At 39.9% G+C, this 27,527-nt stretch overlaps 1 protein-coding gene across 1 annotated transcript in view; it reads left to right on the top strand.

Moving 5' to 3' along the window:
* lta4h (leukotriene A4 hydrolase) overlaps positions 1-27,527 on the top strand; it is a 66,273-nt gene that overhangs the window by 19,587 nt on the left and 19,159 nt on the right. The window contains exons 6-12 of the mRNA XM_048554337.2: positions 1,643-1,695; positions 4,531-4,603; positions 6,890-7,030; positions 7,272-7,295; positions 9,537-9,607; positions 17,982-18,093; positions 26,901-27,045. Of these exons, the coding sequence (XP_048410294.1) occupies positions 1,643-1,695; positions 4,531-4,603; positions 6,890-7,030; positions 7,272-7,295; positions 9,537-9,607; positions 17,982-18,093; positions 26,901-27,045 (619 nt within the window). The remainder of the gene's footprint in view (positions 1-1,642; positions 1,696-4,530; positions 4,604-6,889; positions 7,031-7,271; positions 7,296-9,536; positions 9,608-17,981; positions 18,094-26,900; positions 27,046-27,527) is intronic.

Genomic DNA, 27,527 nt, shown 5'->3' with positions numbered 1-27,527 from the left:
TATTAAAAAGAGTGATTAAATGAAAGAGAATCCTTTCTAGTCATTTTACAAGTAATAAGTAACAGTTTATTTATTTAACCTTAACACTGAACAAATTAACAGCATTACTAACAAACCGAACGATCCCTCCTTAACTACTAACTTCTCCATAACTGAACTGAATTGTTCTGGAATGCTGTTCCAATAAATACAAGTCCCACTTATATAAACCCAAGTAATAAGAAAATAAATTATAACTTAGTCTCTCAAAGTCTACACGCCATTTTTCTGTTGTTCTCAACTCAAACACCCGTCTTTCGCTGATTCAGCTGTCAGGAATGTCTTCTTTGTGAAGCCTTCTATGAGGACTCTTAGCTAGAAGTGCCACAGTACCTTTTATGGATTGGTGGCACTTTCTTACAGAGCTCAGCAATTTCTTGTGTGAGCTAGATGCTTATTTCTCAGATGGCAGTTTGCTTTCATCTAATTTTTGAAAACCCTATCGTTATATACCTTGACTGCCGTATCGAGTTTCTTAACAATACTATATGTCCAAGATTGTCAAAACCATAAGATTTAAATTCAATTTAAATCAATTGCTAGTTGCCAAAACATCAAAACAAGCCAGGTTTCAAATCATGCAGCTAATTGATACACGTTTAAATTTCAGAACTGGCTGTACATCTTCAACTACATACAGACACTTTTCTGTATAAATCTCTAAGCTTAGAAAAGCACTTTACCTCTTAAAGGACCTACACACTCTTCTATGTTTCACTATGCTTTATAAACACATTCTGTCTTCCTGCCTTCCGATTCATGATTATTCTACACAACTTTATAACACTGACTGAGCTAAACAAAAATCTTAAGGTGATGGGAAAAATAGAAATTAAAAACCCATCTAAATTACTGTAAAGATTTTAATATCTAATGAAATTGAAAATACAAATGAATAAATATAAAGTATTTCAACAAAGTTTATTATCCAGGAAATATTGCAAAGCAATTTAAAAAAAAACAATATTAAGGATATATAGTGAGAGCTACAAAATCTGTGGTAAAGCACTTTGAGTCTCACTATTGTCCGAAGTATGTTGGTGAGGCCATAGGGTGAAATGATCAGCTGCTTTGTTAAGGTGTGGACAAGGGGCATTGAATTTAGGATCCAGACTAATTTCTACGCCCATGTTTCAAAATAACCCAGGACAGGAAGACTGAATAAAATTGAAAGGAGATGTAAAGAAATACAATCTAAAAGATCTTACTCAAGCTGTGATAAAGCACTGGGATTGTTTGAGATATAATTGCATTCTGCACTATGAACAAATGATTCCTACTCCCGGCTGGCTTGTCTTTATCTCGGTGAATGACTTAGTATAAAATGCTGTTTTGATTGTCAGCACACTTAGATTAATTTGTCCTTAACCGATTATTGACAAAACTTTGAACAGAAAACACAGTGAAAACAACCTCACAGTAACCATGCCACAAATTTGCAACTTATTTGAGGCAAAACAAAATTATAACGTGATGTTTTCTATATAAACATTTACGTTTTGTTTTGTAATCATCACTATTTGCCTGTGGCAAGAGCAACTGTAACAATCAGTAGATACAAAATGTTATTCTCTCCAGCATTGAACAATATTTTTCTCTCTAGGTTCCAATGCCAAGCTACTTAATTGCACTAGTTGTTGGATCTTTGGAGAGCAGGTATGTTTTAAAATATTTGCAATAATTAAGTCAGAGACTTGAATTCCCAATCTAATATTTACTGAAAGCATGATAACATTAGGAAGTGTAAAATATTCAGTCCACTTATGTCGTGAATTGTGTCACATATAGACAGGGTGGTTAAAAAGGCATTTGGCACGCTTGCATTCATTGCTCAGCCCTTTGAATATTGGAGTTGGGAAGTGATGATGAGGTTGTACAGAACGTTGGTAAGGCCTCTTCTGGAATACTGTGGCCAGTTCTGGTCACCCAGTTACAGGAAGGGTATTATTAAGCTGGAGAGGGTTCAAAAGAGATTTATCAGGATATTGCCAGGTATGGAAGGTTTGAGTTATAAAGAAAGTCTGGATAGGCTGGGCCTCTTTTCACTGGCACATAAGAGGTTGAGGGGCAACCTGATAGAAGTTTATAAAGTAATGAGCGTTAATGATTGTTGCCTTTTCCCTAGGATGGGGCATTTCAAGACAAGGGAGCAGATTTTTAAGGTGAGAGGAGAGAGATTTAAAAAAGACGTGAGGCAGATTTTCTACACTGATCCATGTATGAATGAACTTCCTGAGAAAGTGATGGATGCAAGTAACATTACAACATTTAAAAAGACATTTCCATGGATATATGAGTAGGAACGATTTGGAGGGATATGGGCCAGGAGCAGGGAGGTGGGACTAGTTTAGTTTGGAATTATAGATAATGGGAACTGCAGATGCTGGAGAATCTGAGATAACAAAGTGTGGAGCTGGATGAACACACCACGCTTTGTTAGTTTGGGATTATGTTCAGTATGGACTAGTTGGACCAAAGGGCCTGTTTCTGTGCTGTGTGACTATATGACTCTATGAAGTACAATGTTACTCTTTTGCCATTTCTGTCTGGTTGTTTGACCATTTAGCTTCCAAGAATTAGAGTAAGAGCATGCTGATTCTATCGTTGTTCCTGCTGATTTCTTGAATCTGTTTTTTGTTAAGTTTGGCACTGGCAATCACTTTCCCAAGCAGCTCCAAGAATGGTTTTTCTGCAACCAGTTTTTTTTCCTTTTGGAGTTGATAATTGTGGTTTCATATGAGCTTTAGGAAGGGAGAAATCCTTCTTATTTCAGTGCTTGACCTTGGACCTTGATACAGGCTGTATTTCTCAGAATATGTTAGTTGAGCTAGATCAACTATTTAATCTTCTGATTTCATAACTTATTTACATTTATTTATTAATCTATTGCCTTGTAAGGGATCATTTAAAATAATGACCTTCTTGTATTTGATGTATCTTGTGTACAAACAAGTTTAGAGATGCAAAGGGAAATTGGTCCTATCATTCTCAACAGTATGAAAGTATGTGCAAACCATTGTTTTATGCTGTCCAGTGAGATAACCTGATTTCTACCGCTGTATATTGTGGCAATAAACCTTGATGTGGGTGACAGTAACTATTTCTAATATTAGAAACATGAAGCTGGATAGGACAATGTGATCATTGAGGGTCACTCAGCCTCTGTTTGTTTCTTCATCTAGCTCCGCTCATTACATCTAATTGGTTCTTAAAAGATTCTGGACTTTTTGCCTTTTAATGCACTGTCTGGAGCTCACTCAGTGTGTTGATATGTCTTTGTGTGCAGAAAGTAGTTCAGTAGAAAATCTGCTTTAATTGGCTTTGTATCAGTTGCCTGAGAGGGCAGCGTAGGAAAGGTAGATTGGCCACTATAATCTTCCTGGTACCACGGGGATGGGAAAAACCCTTTGAATTTGGTAGTCTTGCCGGTACAAGATAGAACATATGTAATGAGCGTATGACACTTCTACAGTCCATATTGTCTCTAGGTACGAGGTCAAGTGTGCCATTGTTATGCATCATTCTTAGTAGAGTTGAGCGTTTCTGTGTTTGAATGCTGCAGGAATATTTGTTTTTGATCACTTATTTTCCAAGCCGTTAATCTAGTGGATGGTGATGTAATGGCTTGTCGGATTTGTTTTGGAGCCGCGGAAGCACGAAATGCCGTAAAATGTAACATTGAGGACTAAAAAAGGTTCAACAATTGTAGATTAACCCCTCTTGGCTGGAATTACAGGAGGAGAACTACAATTGGCTAAGCATTCCAGGATCAACAAGGAGGCAAATATGGGTTACAATTCATGATTAGGATACAGCAACATCATTCTACTCACATTTACCACATTTTCTCATGCGCAATATACATGGAGTTGTCAGACTTGGCTCAACAGTGATGTTGAGTTGAATTTGACAGTTTAAGCTACTTCTAACATCTTCAGTATAATCTTGGCTGAAATTTTATTGCAATGGACTATAGGCTGAGTGGATGTTCGGCAGTTAAGACGCTAAACTGAACTGCCTTTTTTCCTTCTAGTCTTCTGTCTCTCCCCTCCCTCCCCCTCCCCTAGGTTAAGTTAAAAGTAACCTAAAAACATAATTCAAAGAGAAGGGAACCCTTCTCGTATCTTGGTCAATATTTCTGTCGTTACAAAGAAGCGGTAATCTGGTTTGTTCTTTTAGTCCCATTTCGGTGAGGTACCAGAGATCTTAGAGACCGTGTGCAGCTGTTCCTCATTGGAGTTAATCCATTTGATAATAGAGGGCCAAAAGCTTGAAATAAAAAATGGGAGAGAGTATTAACAAAAAGATTGAGTGCTACAGTGTTACAATCCATTGATGCCCTTTGGAGGATCTGCAAGACGTTTCATACTATTTAAATTCAGGCATTACCAATTCACACAATGAAAGACCGGAGATTAAAAGGAAGTGAAGTTGCTAAACTGATCAAACTTAATCCTTAAAGCTGTTTTATAAGATGAATTTGCTTTTCAGAGTAATTGGCCCAAGATCTAGAGTCTGGTCAGAGAAAGAGATGGTGGATGCTGCTGCATATGAATTTGAAGAGGTTTGTTTCAGATGCTTTTCACTTGTATTTCAGTAGTCTGTACCAGGAGTGCAGTTGAATTCCCACCAGCTATTTCAACTTTTGAATGATCAACAGTGCAGTCCTGCCTTAACACATCTCATTTGCTGTCTAGCTCATTGGAATTCTCCTTATTCACCTTTTATCTGCTTGACTGACTTAATCCTAATCAGCCTGCAGGCCCTACATTGCATCTCCCAAAGACACACAGTCAGCTTCCCAACCACACCATTGTCTCTTTATTTAAGTTAGTTTGCTAGAAAGTATCATGTTAAACTACATTTCTTTCAGCTAAACATGAGAAAGCTTGAACTGTGAGCAGGAATGACATGAGAAGCATCAAATGAGGCTTTGTGGGTTGATGTGTGGAGCAAAATAGGAGCAATCAAATTGCAAAAGAGATCTCCAAACAGAGGGTGAGAGCAGGGCAAATATGTCAATGTTGCTGAGAAGTATCGAACTAAAAAGGCTGTTGTTGTGGATTTCAATAATCAATATTAGCTGAGATAAATTCAGCATAAAAGATAGAAAGTGCAGAATTCTTAAATGCCTAGAGGAGATCTTTTTTAGCCGATATGGAGCCAAGTCAGCAGGAGAAGGGGCAGTTCTGAATTTAGTTTTAGGGATTGAATCTGGATAGTGGGAGATTATTTTAATAGTTTGAAAGTTCTGTTCGATTTAGAGGAGCTGCGTAAAAGATAAAGATAGACCAAGGGTATATTTTTTTAAACTAGGGAAGCACCAGCTGAGTTCTGGTCACTGTTACCTGAGGAATATGTTGGAGTAGAGGGTGATTGGAGAGATTACTGAGGATGTTGCCAGAAATATGGAATTTTAGCCAAGAGTAAAGATTTGATAGGCTGGGATTGTTTTCCTTGAAATCGGGGAAACTGAAGGAAGGTTTAATTGAGATCCATAAAATAATATAATGCCCACAAAGGACCAATCTTCATTAGCGGAGAGATCATTAAACAGGGATCATGCTTGAAAATAATTGGAGGAAGAATTAAAGGAGTTAATTCAGAGAAAATTGGGAATCTGGAACACACTGCCTGAAAGGATAATTGAGGCTGAAACCTCAATCTCTTTGTATATAACATATCGTTGAGTTTGTAACCTACAAGCTGCAAGGTCCAAGAGCCAGAAGGCAAGATTAGGCTGGATTGCTGCTTTTCTGCTTGAATAGACATGATGAATAGAATGAATGAACTACTTGACAAAAACCTTTGCTTATTCATATGTTTAGTTTTTAGCTTTTGCCACAAGCTCTGCACCTTCAAAACAAATTCAGTCCTCCTTCCCAACCATTTTTCAAAATGAATCAGATTCTCGGCAATCTGTTAAATGCTAAGCTTGCTTACAACCCTACACACTTTCCATTACAAATTCTCTATTGACATCATCTATCCCTGCCCTTCATTCATCTGCCCAAATGTTACATATGTGCCTTTGTCACCTCTAAATGCAGAAATTCGAATGTTCTTGTGGCTGAAATTCATAACTTCAGCTAGTTTAAATCTTCGCTGCTTCACTCACTTGCAACAGCTCTGCTTGCCTGTCACTCTTGGTCGTACTCTTTATCAGTCCCATCAATGCCTCAAATTTAAAGTTCTTTCTCCTAATAAATGTGCCCTTACCCATTCTTCTAACTGTTTCCAACTGCTCCCCAAATCCTGTCTTTCTAACACCTTGGTTCCGCTTCCCACCTTGAATACTTTTTTAATTGGTAACCATGCTTTTAGCCTAAAGTCCCACACTGTGAAATTCCCTCCGTAAAACACCAGTATTACTCAACCTCAATTTCTTAAGATCCTATTTTTAAATTTTGCTCTTTGATTAGCGTTTGGCTAGATCTTTAGGCCTGGCATTTTCGCTATAGAGAAACACAGGAAATTAGAGAGAGATAGTAGGAACTGCCGATGCTGGAGAATGTGAGATAACAAGGTGTAGAACTGGATGAACGCAGCAGGCCGAGCAGGAAAGCTGACGTTTCTGGTCTCAAAATTAGTGAGATGTTTGTAGGGGAACATTTTCTTAAATAACCTAGCGTTCACTTTAAACAGCATTGGTGGAAATGCATCTGGTGTTAAACTAGCAGCAGTTGGGACATGGGTAAGGGAGGAAACAAGAACCTGTTACCAAGTTAAACGCAAAACATACTGACTCTTGACCAAGTGTTGCATCTCCTGGTATTTGTAGCTGATCAAATGAAATGCCTTCTTGACACTCTACTGTATGTATACACTAATGCATTATTTGTGGTGACAGACTGAAACCATGCTGAAGAAAGCTGAAGAACTTATGGGCCCATATGTGTGGGGACAATATGATCTGCTTGTACTTCCTCCGTCATTTCCTTATGGTGGAATGGAGAACCCTTGCCTGACTTTTGTAACACCAACTCTGCTGGTAAGGAATGAAGTGTACTTTGGTTTTCCAACAGTTGTTTCAAAATACATATGTTCTTCAAATTAATGATCAGAATTGAATTTCTGATCATAAATGGTTATTTGATGCTGTCTGTGAAACATGAATTTTATTGCATATTTATTTGGTAATTAACACAGTGATAACATGTAATAGGCTTTCAATTCTAGTTCATTGTGCAAGCTTTAGCCAAATGTGTAATATAATTTTTATCTTGTTCTAGGCTGGTGATAGAAGTCTTTCTAGTGTAAGTACAATATTCTGTTATTTATTAATGTAGAGCTTACTCAGTAATTCTCTTTGTCACTTGCTGACAGAACTGAGAGGCCTATCTTTTATATGTGACTTTTAGTTATGTAGAAAGTGTTTACTCAACAAGTGATCTGATAGAGATCTGAAAAGAAAGCGTGAATACATTTTGACCTCAGAAGGATGAGAGCTGATCTCTCAGAAATGTATGAAGCTTTGGAGGCTTGACAAGTCAAATGCTGGGGGGTAGTTCTCCCTGGCTAAGCCTAGAACTAGTGGTTATTACTTCAGGATAAGTGGCCAACCATTCAGTATAGTAAGGCCCCACTTAATAATGACACAGTTAACATGGTATCAGGATGTTAATAAACTAATGTAAGTGTAACTAGTTAAAGCTGTCAGTTTCAGTTTAACATTGTTTGGCAGACTTCACAGCTTGTGGCCTGCCTGCTCAGAAGACCCTTTCCCTCTCTCTAGCCCCCCTCTTTCTCCTACCCACACGTCCTTGTCTCCTGGCCTTGTTTTCCAGTTTGCCTCTCCCCTGGACCTTTTGTCTCCTGGTGTTGCATCTGTCCTGACTTTATTGTCTAGCCTGGTCTTTTCTCCTCTGGCCTTGCCTTCCCCTAGCTTGGTTCCCACTTCACCTTTCCAACCATCTTTGGAACTGCCTTACACATCATGGTTTCTCTAGCTCTCCACCAGACCTGCTGTTCCCCTGGCCTTGTCTCCCGACTATCCTCTAGCTCCATGTCACTTCTTGCTGTTGCTCTGCCCCAGCCTCACCTCCTGCCTCTGTTCTTGTCTTGTACTCCATGTCTGCTCCTATCTGTTCTTGACTTCCCTCCTGAATTGCCCTGACATGCTGGGCTCCATCTAGTTGCAGAAATCAGTCAGCGGAAGTAGTTCTGGGCGTCCAACCTCTGCCACGGAGTATGGTACAGTACAGTATTTCAGCTTCGGCATTTTTTTCTGGGTGAGAAACGTCCAAGTGAACCTAACGCTAATTTAATGTTGATTCCTATGGGAAACCATGATTCATTTAATTGCTGCACTATTTTGAGTTGCAATTTTCCCGAAAGTAACCACAATGTTAAATGTGAGGGCATGCTGTGCTGAGATGAAAGATTTCTTCTATTAGAAGATTGTAAGACTATGGAATCCTCTCTTCCAGAGGGCTGCAGATGATCAGATATAAGTGCATTCAAGACTGAGATTGAGACATTTGTGGCTACTGAGTAAATAAAAGTATATACGAATAGGTGGGAGAGTGGAGTTAATGTCAAATTTATTAATGATCTTATTGAATGGCTGAGCAGGCTTGAAAAGGTATGTGGCCTGCTTTTGTTTCTCTTTCCTTTTGTTCTTAATTGCTTGTGTCCTAATTGCCATGTGCATATGAATTAAGAGCTAGAATAGGCTATTCAACCCCTCTAGACTGCTCTGCCACTCAAAACGATCAGGGCTGATTTGAGTGAAGCCTCAACCACACATGTCTTCAATAGCCCTTGGTCCCTTATTTTTTGAGAATCTATCTACCTTTCTGTTAAGTTTTCAATGACTCTGTGTCCACTGATCTCTGGGGAAGCATGTTCCAAAGACACTCAACAATCTGGGAGAAAAGAAAGCACCTCCTCCCAGTTTTAAACAGGAGATCTCTTATTTTTAGACTGTCCTCCAGCTCTAGTCTCTAGTTTCAACTACCTCGTCAAATCTCTTCGGGATTTTGTATATTTCAATAAAACCACCTCTCATTTTTCCAACTGGATATGAGGCCCAGCCAGCCTAATCTTTTCTCATAAGGTAAGCTCGCCATCCCTGTACCAGTCAAGTAAATCTTCTTGAACTGATTCAAATGCATTTGCACAAATGAAACAAAAGCCTTACACAGTATTCCAAACGTGGCCTCACTAATGCTCACTACAACTTTAGCAAAACACCTCTGCTATTGACTATTAAGGCATGTTCTTTCTTGCTTGCCATTTTGAGTTATAGTTATGTTGGAATTGTTTTCAGGCTTTAATGATGTTTGTCATTTTTTGAGAAAGGAAGGATGGGGAGGAAGTAAAATGAAGGCAGCAATTCTTGTCCAGCTGCCATTGATTACAGGCTGTTCGAAGTACCATGAATGAAGACCCTCTCCAGTTCTGCTAGTACAGCTGCTTTCATTCTAATACACAAACATTAGTGATTGAATGTCAGAGGTTTAAGTGACTGAACAGGAAAACATTTGTATTTTTAGGTAATTGCACATGAGATTTCCCACAGTTGGACAGGAAACCTAGTCACCAACAAAACCTGGGAGGATTTCTGGTATGTACATGCATAATGTCTGGAAATCCAGTAACTACTATTCTCTTGTTTCATCTTGATTCATAATCACGCAAGTTAAACGTTTGCAGAAATGATGCAGTTTCTTAAATTTTCAAAATTCACCAAAATTGGAAGCGATTCCTAAATTTACATTTTGAAGTAGATTGAGTTGCCATTGATATTAAAGGAATAAATGTTAGGTATTTTCAACTGAGGTCAGGCTCTGCCAACTTATCTCCTTGATCTGTGCAGAGGGAACAATGACTTGACTTTAGAACTAAATGCAAGTTGGTCATACATGTAAATACCACCAAAATAGCAAGAAGTTCAGAAAAAAATCAAAATGCTACATATGTGTGAACAGGAAACTTGTAGATGAATTTTAATGCTGACAAATATGAAGTACAACAAGGAAAGAGAGACCAGTATTTGTGCTCCTGAGATGCTGCTTAGCCTGCTGTGTTCACCCAGCTTCACACTTGCTTATCCAGTATTTTTATAATTAGGTTGTTGGAATAAGTAAGAGTGAACATGTTCTCATTTTCCAAATCTGTATCTGTCTTTCCTGTAACACCATGCTTGATTTTTCCCAATCGGATTTCCATCTTGCCACAGTACTGAAACAGATCTTGGTAAAATCTTAAATAACATCCTGTTGAACCATTCATCCTAAAGATTCTTGACTTCAGTGTTTCATGCTGTTGATCACACCATTCTCCGCAGTCCCCTGTCTTTATTGCCCAGTAGGGTGGACTATGCTCACTTGGTTTTGTCCTTGCTCACCTAGTGGTAGCCAGAACATTAACTACAATGGTTTCTTCCTTGTTTACTGTTAACTGTAGAGGCTCTCAGGCTTTAACTTGGCCCCCTCCTATTTCAGGAATACAAGCATGTAACAACATCAACTAAAAATAAACTGTCAGGTTCCACATTCCTGATGCTGTATGTTGCCATCAACCTTTGTGGACCACTTTACTGTCAGATTTACGACACAGCTTGTTCAACATCCAGTACTGGATGAGCAGAAATATTGGAAAAATCAAGTCCATTATCTTTGGTCCCTGATGTTAATTCTGTTCCTGCAGGTACCAATTTATATCCCTCTTTCCTTATAAGTGTTTCAGGGTGAACCAAGTTACTTCAACCTTGATGCTTCATTTAATCCATAGAGGACTTCTAATTGAATATCTGCTGTAGGAACTAACTTACTGACTTTACACCCCTGCAATATTCCCTGACTTTGCTTCGCCCCAGCCCATTAGCTGCTGAAACCCTTCCTCATGCCTTTGTTATTTCTGTGTGACTATTCCAATCCTGGTTGGTCTCCTATCTTCCACTTCTGTAAACTTGGCTGCCAGTCTGCCAATATCTCAACTGTAAATAAATAAGTCATCCTTTTTATCCAAAGCCTTCTGATGTTTCATCCATCCTTTATTAAGTGACTTTTATTGCTGCACATCTGCAAGATCTCTACTCTCTTCCAGTGCTAAGCTCCTGCACATCACAAACTTGAATCCTTCCACTATTGACGCAATGCCTTCAGTTCCCTTGTCCCTAAGCTCTGCAATACACTGCCTATGCCCCCTAACCATCTTTCTTGCTTAACATACTCTTTGAATCCTACCTCATTGATATAATATTCTTAAATGGCTCGATCTCATATTTTGTTTGAGACCTATCTTGTGAAGCATCCTGGAAGCTTTTACAGAAGCTGTTCAGACCCTGGAAGCTTTGTACATTCCATGCTTAGCGTGCTAATTCAATGAAAAGCCACAATCAACAAAACCAACTGAGCTTAGAGCCAAAACAATATACTGCAAACCGAAAAAAATTGGAGTTTTGCTGCTTTGCTCTGGTAGCGCATAAATGTACAGTCTATTCCAATTTTTGGTCTCTTTAACTTTCCTTCTGAGCTATTTTAACACAATTTTTGAAGGCTTTCACTTTTTACTGTCGTGCTTGATATCAGCTTTAATGTCATCAGCCAATTTTCAGTTGACCTGCATATTTTATCCGACACGCTGGGTTGCCTGCTTAGATTGCACCTTCTCTTTTAATTAAATGTAAGCTGCACTTACACTAAATTTGGTTTGAATTTCTAAACCCTGTCATTCATATAAATTTGGAAGCAGCAGTGATCCCAATTTTGGGCATTATTACCAAACTTAGAAATTGCTGGAGAAACCCAGCAGGCCTGGCAGCATCTGTGGAGACAAAGCAACGTTAACATTTTGAGTCCAGTGACTCCTCTTCAGATCTGTTCTGAAGAAAAGTCAGTTAACTCTGCTTTGTCTCCACATATGCTGCATGACCTGCTGAGTTTCTCCATTAACTTCTGAATTTGTTTCAAATTTTCAGCATCTGGACCTCTTCGTAGAATCATAATGTCATGCAGCACAGAAACAGCCCAATTCGTCCAAGCAGACCGGGTTTCCTAAATCGAACTTAACCCTATTTGCCTGCTTTAGCTCATGTCACTCTAAATCTTTCCTAACATGTACTTGACCAAAATTGTGCCCCACCTTTTACCACTTTCTCTGGCAGCTTGTTCCATATATGCACCATCCTCTGTGTGGAAAAGTTGTCCCTCAAGTCCCTTTTAAATCTTTCCTCTCTCACCTTAAACCTAAGCCCTATAGATTTGTGCTCCCCTACTGCAGGGAAAAGACCATGGCTATTCACCTTATTTATTCCCTCATGATTTTACAAACCTCTACAAGGTCACCTGATGACCTCCTAAGCTCCAGCAAACAAGTCGTAGCCTATCCAACTGCACCTTAACTCAAACCTGGCAGTCTCAGTAATAGAGATAGTAGGAACTAACTGCTGGAGAATCAGAGATAACAGTGTGAAGCTGGATGAACACAGCAGGCCAAGCAGCGTCAGAGGAGCAGGAAAGTTTGATGTTTCGGGTCAAGTCTCCGTAAAGTCCTTGTAAATCATTTTTTCACTCTTTCCAGTTTAATAACATCCTTCCTGTAGCAGGGCAACTAAACCTGTCTGTAGTACTTCAGATGTGCCCTTATCAATGTCTTGTACAACTGTAATATGATGTCCCAACTTCTGCACTCCATGCTGTGACCGATTTAAGACAAGCATACCAAAATCTGCCTTCACTATCTGTGACGCCATTTTCAAGGAGCTATATTCCTGCACCCCGAGGTCTGCCTGTTTGACAGCCTGCTCAGGGGCCTACCATTAACTGTGTAAGCTCTGCCGCAGTTTGTCTTGCAAAATGCAACTCGTTTTATTTATTTGCATTAAACTCCAGCCATTCCTTGTCCCCATTGGCCCAGTTGACAGAGATCCTATTGTATTCTTTGATAGCTGCCTTCACTGTCCACTATTCCACCAATTTTGGTGACATTCACAAACGTACTAACCATGCTTTCTGTATTCTCATCCATATCATTTATATAAATTATGAGCAACAGTGGACCCAGCACTGATCCTTGCAGCAAACTACTTGTCACAGGGTCTCCAGTCTGAACAACAACACTTCACCACCCCACCCCCCCACTGTCTCCTACCATCAAACCAATTTTATATCCAGTTGGATAGTTCTTCCTCGATCCCTTGTGACCTAACCTTACTAACTACCATATGGAATCTTGTTGAATACCTTGCAAAAGTCTGTGACAATATTTACTGCTCTGCCTTCATCTATCTTCTTGGTCACTTCTTCAAAAACTCAATCAAGTTTGTGAGAAATGACTTCTGACGCACAAAGCTATTCTGACCATCCCTAATAAGTCCCTGCCTTTCCGAAATGCATGTAGATCCTGTCTCTCAGAATATCCTCCAACAACTTACCCACCACTGATGTTATGTTCAATGGTCTGTGTGTTCCCTGGCTTTTCCTTGCAGCCCTTAAATATAGCACAACATTCGTCACCCTCCAGTCTTCTGGCACCTCACCCATGGCTGTCAATGATTATAGATAACTCCGGTAGGCCCCTGCAATTTCTTCCATAGCTTCTGCCAATGTTCTGGGATGCACTTGATCAAGTCCCAGGGATTTAACTACCTTTATGCATTTTAAGACCTCCAGCACAACCTCATCTATAATTTGGTCTCTTTTCAAGACGTCAGTATTTATTGCCCTAGCTCGTATAGCTTTCTCCGTGGTAAATACTGCTGCAAAAATGCTTGCAGGATCTCATCCATCTCCTGTGGTTCCACACATAGACGACCTCTTTGATCTTTAAGGGACCCAGTTTTCTCCCTAGTTACTCTTTCCCCTAATATACTTGTAGAATCTCTTTGGATTCTCCTTTACTGTATCTGCCGGAGCTCATGTCCTCTTCTTGCCTTCCTGATTTCCGTCTTGTGTACTCCTGCACACTATCCTATTCAAAAGGATTCACTTGATCACAGCTTGTCTATACCTGACATATGCCTCCTTTTCTTTTGACCAGAGCCTCAATATCTCTAGTCATCCAGTTTTCCCTGCTCCTGCCAACTTTGCTCTTTACACTAACAGGAACATGCTGGCCTGAACTCTCCTCTTGCTTTTGAAAACCTCACACTTGCCAGGTGTCTCCTTACCTGCGAACAGCATCCTTCAGTCAAATTTTGAAAGTTCTTGCCTAATACCATCAAATTTGGCCTTGCCCCAATGTAGGTCTTTAACTTGTGTATCAGATCCATCCTTTTCTATAACTATTTTAAAATTAATAGAATTATAGTCAGTGGTGCCAAAGTGCCCCCTGACTAAACATGTCAGTTATGTGTCCTGCCTTATTTTCAAAGAGGAGGTCAAATTTTGCCCCTTCTCCATGAGGGCCTTTATATATATTGATTGAGAGTTTTCTTGAAGACCCTTCACAAATTCCTCCCCATCCAAGCCCCGAACACTTCGTTTGGAAAGTTAAAATCCTCTACTATTACAACCCTATTATTCTTACACCTATTTGTGATTTCCCTATATATTGAAGGGAAGGTATTAAATTCGACAAGGGCAAAATACATCAATATTAGGTTAGGGGGATGTTAATTGGGAGGAGCAGTTAACGGGCAAGTCCACATTTGACATTTAAGTTGTTTAAATACCTACTGATCAAGGGGTCATGACTGACATATTCCAGTATAGAGGAAGGACAAGGCTGGCAAGGTAAGGGGCTCTTGGATTATGAGGGAGGATGTGAATTTAGTCAAGAGAGAAAAAGTATATGTAAAGTTTAGGAAGCTGAAATCAGATAAGGGCCCATGAGGAATATAAAGGAGGAAAGAACTCCAATAGCCAATTAGGAGAACAAGAACGGACAATGAAATGATCTTGGCAAGTGGGTTTAAAGAGCATCCCTAGGCATCCTACAGGTACCTTTAAAAACAAGGATAAGTAGGGAGAAGGTAGGACCACTAGAGGATAAAGGAAGGAATTTGTGCTTGGAGGCAGAAGATGTGGCTAAGATCCTAAATGAGTACTTTGTATCAGTATTCACTCACAAGATGGATATGGGGATAGTGAAATTAGTGTGGATTGTGCTTATATTTTAGGTAGCGAAGGAAGTGTTGTTGGGTCTCTTGAGCACTAAGGGCCCAATGATAGCTACCACAGTTTATTTTTGAATAAAAAAAATTGGGAGAGATAATAGAGGAGATTATTGGGGCCTTGGTCAAGATCTTTATTTCCTCACTAGCTGCTGGAGAAGTCCTGGAGGACTGGCAAGTAGCTAATGTTGTTCCTCTGTGCAAAAGGGTAATAGAGATAATCCAGGGAACTGTATACTGGTGAAACTCACATCAGTAGTTGGGAAACTCTTGGAGAGAATTCTTAGGGATAGGATTTATGCACATTTGGAAAAGCGTGGCCTAATTAGGGACAGTCAGCATGCGGCTTTGTGCTGGGCAGGTCATGTCTTACTAACTCGATCAAATTTTTTGAGGAGGTGATGAGGGTAGAGCAATGGATTTCAGTAAGGCTTTTGACAAAGTCCCTCATGGTAGGCACATCCAGAAAATTAAGATGCATGGCATCCATGGTGACTTGGATCAGAATTGGCTTGCCCATAGAAAGCAAATAGTGGTGGTGGAAGGGTGTTTTCTGGCTGAAAGTCCGTAACCAGAGGGACCTCTGCTGTTTGTGATATATATGTGTATCTATATGGCTTGGATGAAAATGTAGATGGGTAGGTTAGTAAGTTTGCAGACGACACAAAGATTGGTGGATAACAAAGTGTGAAGCTGGATGAACAGAGCAGGCCAAGCAGCATCTTAGGAGCACAAAAGCTGACGTTTCGGGCCTAGACCCCTGAAGGGTCTAGGTCCGAAACGTCAGCTTTTGTGCTCCTAAGATGCTGCTAGGCCTGCCCTGTTCATCTAGCTTCACACTTTGTTACCTCTGATTCTCCAGCATCTGCAGTTCCCATTATCTCTTATCAAAGATCAGTGGGGTTGTGGATAGTGTAGAAGGTTGTCAAAGGATACAGCGGAATATAGATCAGTTGCAGATATGGGTGGAGAAATGGCAGATGGGCTTTAATCCAAGTAAGTGTGAGGTGGAAGATCAATATTAAGGAAAAGTATACAGTTAATGTCAGGACTGTGAACAGCATTGATATACACAGGGATCTTTGGGTTTAAGTCCATAGCTCCCTGAAAGTGGCCACACAAGTAGCTGGGTAGTAAAGAAGCATATGGCATGCTTGCCTTTATTGGTCGAGGAACTGAGTAAAAGAGTCAAGGTGTCATGTTGCAGCTTTATAAGTTTTTGGAAAGGCCACTGGGAAGAGTATGGCATTCAGTTCTGGTCACCACATTACTGGAAGGATGTGGAGGCTTTGGAGAGGGTTGAGAAGATGATGTTGCCTGGATTAGAGGATATGAGCTATAAGAAGAGGCTAGAAAAATTTGGGTTTCGTCTCTGGAGCAGCGAAGGCTGAGGAGAGATTTGATGAAAGGATAAAATTGTTTTGATTTTGCGGGAAAGAGTGGAGAGGAACAATGTAAATTAGTAAACAATATCACAAATTAAAATTGGAAAAAGGCAAGTACGTTGAATCATAACTTTATCAGTATTTACAATAGAGAGGAAGGATAATATACTAGAAATCTCAAGGTAACCAATATTGCATCAGAATGAGACTCATTGATATTAATGTAAGCAAAACCCAGTGATGAAAAATCTTTTTTCTTTTTAAAAGGAGTTGAGTGAAGATATCCTAATTATAATCAAAAGTTGCCTTGATTCAGCAACTATATTTTTATGTTGAAAAAATATGTCACCCTGTTTAGGAAAAGTGAGAGATGTAAACCTGGGAATTTAGACGCCAATTAGTCTTTAATCATTGTTGTTAAGCTAAGTTAATAATAACACAACTGAACACCTTGAAAAGCCTGGGCTAATCACAGAGCCGACATGGCTTTGTGAAGGGACGTAATACCTAACAGATTGAAGCTCTTGAAGAGGTACTTTTGTTTTCATTCATAGGCTTTACTGCCCAGCATCTATTGCCCGTTCTGAATTGCTGTTGAGAAGATGTTCTTTTCAACCCCTTAACCTTCTAAATTCTAGAAATCTCTAGCATTTTAAATTTTTTTGGAATTTAACTCATTTGATTCTACATGTCATTCCAGTACATTATGCTTCACTTCCACAAGACCAATTTACCCTTCTTAAGGTATAACTTTAAACAAGACTTTTTACAGTGTTCCATTAGCCTTGATTTAATTTCTGTATTGTCCATGACAATTTAATGGACCATCCCCCGATAGTTTGAACTGTCGCTGTTACTAGCTATTCACCGTATTGAAAGGACTCAGCTCAACAGATCCTGAGTTCAAAGTTGCTTTATTAATATTTTCAATTACATGAGCTTCAACGTTAGGTAATGTTCTCTGAGAGACTTTAGCTAATGTCTTCTGGTGGCCCATACAAATAACACTGTAGACATTATTCCATTCATTACTTCAGTGTGACAAAAACACTCGAAGCTTGATGCCATCCAAGACAAACATCACCTCCATAAATATTCATTCCCTCACCACCAATGTAGTAGCAGCATTTGTACTATCTACAACTTGCACTGCAGAAATAAAGCAATGTTGCATAGCCTTCCAAACCTGCAACAGCTGCCATCTAGAGGGACAAGGGCAGCAAATGCATGGGATCATTGCCACTTACAAACTCCCTTTTAAGCCATTCTGCATTCTGACTTGTAACTATAATACTGTTCATTCACTGTTACTAGGTCAAAATCTGGAACCCCTTCCTGAACAATGCTGTGTATGTGCTTACAGTGAATGGATTGTAGCAGTTCAAAAAGACAGTTCAACCCCATTCATAAAACAATTTGTTGACATTTGGTTAAAAATGGACAGTAAGCGCAGCTTTTGAACACACTTGTGGTAAATGAAGATGTATTTCTACTAGGTTAAATGAAGGTCATACAGTGTACTTGGAGCGTATGATCGCCCGTTCCATGTTTGGTGAAAAGCACAGGCAATTTGCAGCCATTGGAGGCTGGAAAGATCTGCTTGAAGCGGTGAGTTAATTAATTGCTGAAATAACTCATCCAATAATTACAGGATGCTGAATGTCATGGTTAATGATGTTTCTGATTACATTATGACTTTACTTTTAAAAATTGAGACCTTTTGGCTTCTTGGTACAACATTGTACCCTGCTGACCAGAGCATCTTAGTTGCCTCCTTCTTTCTGCCCGTCTCTAGCCTCTGGTCTCCTTTGTATCTGTGATTACGCTTACTTTCTTACTTTGTTGATTTATTATGGATTTAGCAGGAGCTGGAGCTAGTGTTGAGACTCGAGCTAACCATTGAGATGCCTGTGCAAGGAATAAGTCTGATATTGGCAGCAGCTGATGAGGATAACATCAAGCATTCCCCATGACAAACAGCAATGGCAATGATCATAACTGCAGCTTGCATTTTTACAGCATTTGGGCTGTTTCAGAAATTTCACAGGGTGCTTCACGGGTTTGTAGGGACAGGACTGAATAGATTAAGAAACAAGGCTTTGTATCTTAATGTACGGACAATTAGCAATAAAGTGAGTAAAGTAGTTGCAGAAATAGATATAAATATATTTTATATATAGTTTAATATAGTTGAATTATGGAGAAATTGCTGCAGGGTGACTCAGAGTGGAAACTGAAAACCAGTGTTTAGGTAGAACAGATGATGAGGAAAAGGAGTTAGGGTAGCATTGTTGTTTGAAGAGCACATTAACACAATAGCGAGGAAAAATATTAGCTCTGATGGAGTGGAACCTGGGTAGAAGCTTAGAAACACCAATGAGCCAAAAAGTATAGTGAGATCACATAGAAACCTTTGATATTCTAACAGGACTTAAAGAACGTAACTTCAGGAAGGGTGTTCTGGATGACTGAGGAGGCAGTCAAGTTGTTCCCCTAAGGATACAAGTATAACATTTAAGACTGAGGTGATTTCTTTACCCAGAGAGTGATGAGCTGTTGAATTCTCTACCACAGAAAGCAGTTGAGGCCAAAATATTAAATGTTTTCAAGGAGGAGTTAGATATAGATCTTAGCCCTAAAGGAACAAATGATATGGAGTATAAGCATGAACGGGGGACTGAGTTGGATGATCATAGCGAATGGTGGAGCAGGCTCAATGATTTGAATGGCCTATTCCTGTTCCTATTTTCGATGTTTCTGTGTAGTTGAATGAAATTGATGCCAAGCCAAAAGAAGTAGCCTTTTAGGAAAGGTGACCAAAAGCTTTGCTAAAGTGTAACATTTTAAGTAGTGTTTTGGAGGCAACGAGAGAGAGAAGAGGCTAAAACATTCAGCCTTCCACAGCTCTCTAACAATGGTGTGACATGCACAAAAGAATGGATGTTAATAGCCAAGCATCCATTGTAACCTGGATCAGCATTTTGTTAACATTCAGAAACTCTATTTTGTTTCTTCAGGTACGCCTTTCTTTCAATGGATGGTACTATTGCCTTATTTAAATGTTTCAGACTTTAAGCTGGTGTAGAATTCTTAAAATTGTTCAATTTTAAATAGAACTAAAAACTTGTATAACAAGGTGTAGAGCTGGATGAACACAGCAGGCCAAGCAGCATCAGAGCAGCCAGAAGGCTAACATTTCAGGCCTAGACCCTTTTTCAGAAAATTTCTGAGGAAGGGTCTAGGCCCGAAACGTCAGCCTTCACGCTGCTCTGATGCTGCTTGGCCTGCTGTGTTCATCCAGCTCTACACCTTGTTATCTCAGATTCTCCAGCATCAGCAGTTCCTACTATCTCTAAAAACTTGTATTCTTGCTTTGCCTGTGTACACGTTTTTTAATTTCCACTTTCTAAATGGTATAGAAGTTTGTGATTATATCTCCAAACATAAAAGAACAAGTTACGAGTCATTTAATGGTTAAATGAGTTCTAATACCTTAATGCAGCTGTAACTTCAACAGAGGCAATTTGTGCTTGGATATTTTAAAATTGGATTTATTTAAATCCTTTAACGGCATTTGGCCAATCTTCCAAGCTGAATTAACTGGTAAATTTTCTGGCTTTGAAAATAAAAAGCAAGGCAAAAACACACGCACACACAGATCAGTTCAAATGAGAACCGCAGATACATTACTGCACTGAAAGAGGCCATAAGGCACATTGTGTTTGTACCAGCTCTCCAAATGAGCATTATGGCTAGGTGATATTCTCTTGCATGTTTCTTGAACATCTGAATGTTGGATGATTATTTGCAAAGAAACAATACCCTCTTGCCTGCTTCAATTGAACCTGCTTCTACCAGACTTCCAAGTACTGTGTTAAGACCAGAACCACTTTTTTCATGAATAAATTCTTTCTTCATCATATTTTCTACTTTTGAAAAATCTTTGTCTGTGCCCTCTCATTCATGATCATTTTAAGAGCAGGAATTCATGTATTCTATCCAGACTTCTCATGATTTTGAAAACTTCTACCAGATCTCTCTTAGCCTCCACCTCTCCAAGGAAAATAGTCCCATTCCCTCCATTCTACCTTCATAACTGGAATTTTTCAACACCAGAACCATTCTTGCAAAGCCGGTCTGCACAGTCTCTGATAGGTTCACATCCTTCCTGCCCAGAACTTTGCACAGTCCTGTAGCTTGAGATCTAGAAACTACCTTGTGTAAGTTCAGCATCACCTCCTTACTCTTGTACTCTGTGCATCTATTAATAAAGCCGGGGACACTATGCATTATTAACTGCTCTCCACCTGCCTGACCATATTCAGTGGTCAATGCAGATATATTTCGTGGTTCCTCTGCTCTTATGTTGTCTGATAATGTTCTTCCTATCTAAATGCTTCACCTTGTACTTTGCATCAAGCTCTCTCTCGTATCCCTCTGCCACTCCACCAACGTGCTTAAGTAACATAATGCAATGTAATGTGGATAAATATTAGGTTATCCACTCTGGTCGCAAAAAAACAGGAAGGCAGATTATTATCTGAATGGTGGCGGTTTAGGAAAAGATGAGGTACAACAAGACCCAAGTGTCATTGTGGAAAGTCGCTGAAGGTTGGTGTGCAGGTGATGAGGAATGTTAATGGCTTGTTGGCTATTGTAGTGAGAGGATTTGAGTATAGAAGTAGTGATGTCTTGCCTTGATTAGGCTGCACCTGGAAGTTTTGTGTGCAGTTTTAGTCTTCTAATCTAAGGAAGAGCATTCTTCCTATTGAGGGAGTCCAGTGAAGGTTCACCAGAATGATTTTTGGGATGGTAGGACTCTCATATGTAGAAAAACTGGATTGACTGGACTTGTACTCAGTGGAATTTAGAAGAGTGAAGGGGGGATCTTATCGAAATATGCAAAATGCAGATGGGACTTGCTAGATGTGGGGAAAAATGTTCCTGATTTATGGATGATAGTATAAGGTGGGAGTGGAGGTTAGATAGACCTTAGGACTAGGATAGAAGCTTGGCACGACGTCGTGGGCCAAAGAGCCTGTACTGTGCTATACTGTTCTATGTTTGAGAAGTCCGATTAAGGGGTCACAGTGTGAAAGTAAGGGGTAAGCCATTCAGGACTGAGATGAAGAAGAATTTCTTCACTCAAAGTTGTGAATCTGTGGAATTGTCTACCACAGAAAGCTGTGGAGGCCGGCTCATTGGATATATTCAAGACGGAGATGGACATGCCCGTTTGGGTAAAGAGATCAAAGTGTGTGGAGAGAAAGTGGGAGTGAGGTACTGAAATTGAATGATCAGCTATGATCATATGATAGTGTAGGCTCAAAGGGCCAAATGGCCTACTCCACCTATTTTCCATGTTTACTTTTTAAGTCCTATGTTGTTCCGCACAGTTTGTAATGCTTCCGCATTGTTTTATCAGCAAGCATGGAAATTGTCATGCCAAGATCTAGATTGTTAACATATACCGGGAAAAGCAAGTGTCCCTATACCTTTGGGTAACTCAAATACAAATGTTCCTCCAGTGTGGTCAGAAATAAGGTTGTGTACTTTGGCAAGAGGAATAGAGGATCTGACTATTACTTAAATGGGAAAGAGTACAGAAATCTGCAACACAGAGATTTAGCAGACCTTGTACATAAATCACAAAAAGCTGTCATCCAAGCTCTGCAGGTAGTATGGAAGGCAATTAGAATAAAATACAGAAATTGCTGGAGAAATTCAGTAAGTCTGGAAACATCTGTTGGGAGAAAGTCCAGTGGCCCTTCTTCAGAGCTGCTGTCAATCCATCAACAATTCACCTTGTCAATTTTGAACATTTCTTGTGACATTGCTTCTTCCTTTGTCACAATTTAACATCCACATAGGTAGGCAATGGCCTAGTGGTATCATCACTGGACTATTAATCCGGAGACCTAGGTAATGTTCTGGGGACCTGGCTTCAAATCCCACCGTGGCAGAAGGTGAAATTTGAATTAAGAGTCCAACGATGACCATGAAACCATTGCTAATTGTCAGAAAAACCCATCTGGCTCACTAATACCCTTTAGGGAGTGCAATCTGCCATCCTTAGCTGGCCTCACCTACACGTGACTCAAGACCCACATCAATGTGGTTGAATCTCGACTGACCTCTGTAATGGGCAATGAATGCTGGCCATGCCAGTGATGCCCAAGTCCCATGAATTAATTTTAAAAGAACTCCTCTGTGTACATTCCCTTTTATAAATCTCTAGTTATCACAACTTCTCCTTTTTACCACTTATGTCCAAGGAAGAATTTGGGATGCTCTTTATGCGGACCAACCTTTTTACATCACTGTTCTCTGATGTACTTTTTTGCTTCTCTTCTGAACCTCCCCATGGTTCTCAGTTGCATTTCCTTATTGATACTTGTGACAAACACACTTTTACTATGTTATTTTAACTTCTCTCTTTTTTTCACTTAGGAAGCTTGGATTTTTTTGCCCTAGCTTTTATTTTGAGGAAATACACCTTGACTGTGCTTGAAACGTTTTCTTTAGGGTAACAGCCACAGATTTTCCCTTTAATCCTTTGTTCCATTCTTGTTGGCCCTTTTCTGTGCTTGCCTCATTGAAATTAGTTCTCACCATGCTAACTATTCTTACACTGATTACCTAGATTGTCCTTTTCTATTGTTATCTTAAACCTTACAACATCATAATCATTGTCTCCTAAATGTTCCCCCTTTGACACTTGATCCATTTGGTCCATCTCGTTTCCAAGAGCCAGGCCCAATATGCATTCATTCTTCTTGGACTGGGCATTTACAGCTGCAGAAAATTTTCCTGAACACACAAAGGAATGTTTGTCCTTTAGGCTACCACTGTCCAGTCTACATTTGGATAAAGCTCTCCGATACAATTAATATAGTGTTTGCATTTCTGTCATTTCACTGCATATTTGACCTCTACATACTTTGTCAATTGGTGGTCCACCACTACATCTTGCAATATAATTGTACCTTTCTTTTCTCAGCTCTGTCCAAATTGCTTCTGTCCATGAACTCTCTGGGACATCCTTATTCTCCAGCACCACAATGCTATCCTTCATCGTTACCACCACCCCTCCTTTCTTTCCTTTCCCATATTACCTAAATACCTTGTATCAGGAATAATAACACCTACTCCTGCCCTTCCTTGATCCAGCACTCTTGTGTCACAACAACAGCATATTTCGACATGGCAATCTGCGCTTGTTGTTCCACATTTTTGTTTATAATGTCAATTCACATATATGCACAGTAACTCTGATTTAGACTTCATCATTGCACCCCCTTGCTCCAACTCCACCAGCTGACTATACTAGAGCTATGTGTGTCTCCAAATATTTAGTGCACCCTGAGATTCTATTCTAATATTGTCTTTTGATCCCACACCCTTGCTGATTTAGTTTAAAGCCTTCTGAACAGCATCAGCAAAATTCACCACAAGGAATTCAGCCCAGAGTATGTCTGGGATGTTCTATGTCCCACTTCATTGATATTTTAACAAGGTACCTTCCTCAAGTTTAGCTTTTCAGTGGAGGCTGAAAGATTAGTCTAGCAAGTCGTCATGATACGGAGACTTTATTTCTCTTGCTAATAGATTCTCAAATCAGTGTATGTGAGCATCTGCTTGGTATTAAATGGGTTGGCTTTACACTTTGTATTTTTAATTAGATAGGATGCATAGTTAAGCCTTTCACTAATTACATACCAGGAAGTTATTCGTCTTTACTTCTGCTAGAGATCTAAATTCTGGAGACCTGCTGAGATTTGCATCTTTGACATTTGCTGTCAAAGGATCCATTCTCAGCCCCCTACTGTACTCTCTGTATACCAACGACTGTGTTACCAAATGCTGAATGACGCCATCTATAAATTGTTTTAGAGATAGCAGGAACTGCAGATGCTGGAAAATCTGAGATAACAAGTTGTAGAGCTTTTCTGAAGAAGGGTCTAGGCCTGAAATGTCAGCCTTCCTGCTTCTCTGCTGCTTGGCCTGCTGTGTTCATCCAGCTCTACACCTTGCACCTACAAGTTTGCTGGTGACATCACCGTTGTGGAACAGATATCTAACAATGACAAGCCAAACTACAGAAGGTCCCTAGAGGGCATGGTGACATGGTGCAGTAAAATAATCTGTCTCTCCATGTCGGCAAGCTAAAGATCTGATCATCAGCTTCAGAAAGAAAGAAGAACTCGCCCCCATCTACATCAATGGAACTAAGGTTGAGAGTGAAAGCATCTTTGGAGTGATAAAATCCGACTCCCAATCCTGGACTTCCCACATAAGTATAACAATCAGAAGGCACAACGATGTCTCCTCTTCCTCAGGTCGCTCAGGAAATTTGGTATGTCCATAAGGTCCCTCACTAACTTGTACAGATGCACCATTGAAAGCGTACTGTCCAGTTGCAGGACCGTAAGAAACTGCAGAAGGTGGTGTGCAACCCAGACCATCATAGAAGCCAGCTTCCCATCCATGGACTCTATTTACGTGGCTCACTGCTGCAGAAAGGAAGCCAACATCGCCAAAGACCCATTGAACCCTGGTAATGACCTCCTATAACCGTTTCCATCAGGCAGAAGATGCAGAACAGGAACAAAGTTGCTTGAGAACCTCAGCAGATCTGGCAGCATCTGTGAAGAAGAAGAAAACAGAGTTAGCATTTCAGGTCCAGTGACACTTCCTCAGAACTATTGGTGGCTGGGAAAACATCAGTTTATATGCAGAAAATAGGGAGGTGGGTGGGATAGGGAGTAAATGATAGGATAGAGCCCAAAGAGAGAGAGAGACAGTTGGACAGACAAAGAAGTTGCTAATGATCAGGCTGGGAGGGTGAATAGTTGTTAAGGGGGACTGTTAGAGACAACTGGCAGTGTGTAATTGCAGGTTATGTGATAACAAGGCATGGTGTGTGGGGTAGGGGGCTGGGACAAGGGAGAGTTTAGGCCCTAAAACTATTGAATTCAGTATTGAGTTTTGGGGCTGTAGGGTCCCCAAGTGGAAAATGAGGTGTTGTTCTTTGAGCTTGTGTTGGGCTTCGCTGGAACACTGCAGCAAGCCAGAGACACAGATGTTGGCCAGGGAGCAGAGTGGTGCGTTGTAGTGGAGGGTGACAGGTAGTTCAGGGTCTTTTTTTGCGAACAGAGCATAGATGTTCTGCAAAGTGGTCGCCAAATCTATGCTTCATTTCTCCAATGTATTGGAGACCACACTGTGAGCAGCAAAGGCTTTAGACTAGATTCTGGAAAGTGCAGGTGAAGTATTGTTTCACCTGGAAGATGCAGAAGCCTGAACACTCGCACAAGCAGCTTCAGGAACAGCTTCTTTCCAGCCGCTATCAGACTGTTGAATGGACTCTCGCCTCAAATGGTGTAACTTGTATGCCTCGAAGCCTGTTTAATCTGTACATCCTTTGCTTACTGCGACCTGCCTGTATCACTCGTAAACAAAGCTTTTCACTGTATTTCGGTATATGTGACAATACATCAATCAATCAATCAGTCAAACTGTGCAGATCTATAAAGGATTATTCTATCCAGAAATCCACATGCTAACAAAGCTGTGAAGGAATGGCCACAAAGGATTTTTTGATCCAGTGAAAACTACTTTCATATACATGTTTTTAAAGTGCATTTACTTTGTTTCACAGCTTCTATGCATTCATCCTGTGTACCTATAATCAGCATCAATTCTAAGTCACTAACCCAGATTTAGTTTTCTGACCTTTATTTCCTATGTGTTCAGAAATATTTAGCAGAATTTAATCGGTATCCCACCTGGTCTCCAGAAGTGCTGAAATTTAGAGTTGAATGTTAACTCTGGGCAGATTATCAGTTACATGGAAGAACACTGTTTTTATTTACAGATTCCATCTTTTAATCAAAACAATCCTTTTGCCTTGAAGACAAGGCAAATTTGTTGATCCGAAGGCTGAATTGTAACAAATATATCTTGGGAAGATGGTTGCTCACCAACAGCAATGTTGGAGGAAAGCTGTTGGTTTGAATAAAGTTAGGATGGAATGTGACTATCTTTGATCTTATGCAGCAGCCTTTGAGACTTACATCAAAAAAGCACCTTTTCTCAACGTAGCGGTAGGATCGTTTACTCTAGGACACTACAGTTGAAGATTAAAACTGTATGGGTTTTCTTTAATATATAACTGCATACTTTTTGCTTGGAAAAATTTGCATTTTAATAACTATTTTAAGCACATTCATAAAGAGAAATCTCAAATTCCCTCGTGAAAAAGACTTTCACCCTGACCTCGGAGTTGACTTTTGTTTCTTGCTGCAAATGCTGCTTGGCTTACTATTTCTATTATTTTCTTTTTGTTTCTGCTCACGTCAATAGGTAGTTTCTTTTCAGAAACATATCTAATTTAAATTCATGCTTTTTGTTAGATTGAGACATTTGGTGCTACTAATCTCCTGACCAGCCTGGTCCCCAGGCTGTGTGATACTGACCCTGATGATGCATTTTCATCTGTTCCATATGAAAAGGGGTTCGCTTTACTCTATCATTTGGAGGAACAGCTTGGAGGACCAGGTAAATGCTACATTTTGATTTGGTTCATTATTGCCACATGTATCGAGATACAGTTAAAAGTATTGTTTTGTGTTCCAACCAGAGAAATCATTCCTTACATAAGTATATCAGGGTAATAGAACAGAATGCAGAAAATAGCGTTAAGCTACAGAGATGGTGCAGGGAAAGGTCAACCCAAATGTGAGGGGCCCATTCATAAAGTCTGATAACAATGGGAAAGAATCTGTTGAGGGGAGATCTAATAGAAACTTACAAGATAATGTATGGCTTAGAAGGGGTGGATGCTAGGAAGTTGTTTCCGTTAGGCCGGGAGACTAGGACCCGTGGGCACAGCGTTAAAATTAGAGGGGGTAAATTTTAAAACTGAAATGAGACGACATTTCTTCAGCCAGAGAGTGGTGGGCTTGTGGAATTCATTGCCACTGAGTGCAGTGGAGGCCAGGACGTTGGATGCCTTCAAGGCAGAGATCGGCAAATTCTTG

Source organism: Stegostoma tigrinum, chromosome 25 (assembly GCF_030684315.1).
Source record: "Stegostoma tigrinum isolate sSteTig4 chromosome 25, sSteTig4.hap1, whole genome shotgun sequence".
In the NCBI taxonomy this organism is placed as follows: domain Eukaryota; kingdom Metazoa; phylum Chordata; class Chondrichthyes; order Orectolobiformes; family Stegostomatidae; genus Stegostoma; species Stegostoma tigrinum.
This window is presented reverse-complemented; position numbering and strand designations above follow the sequence as displayed.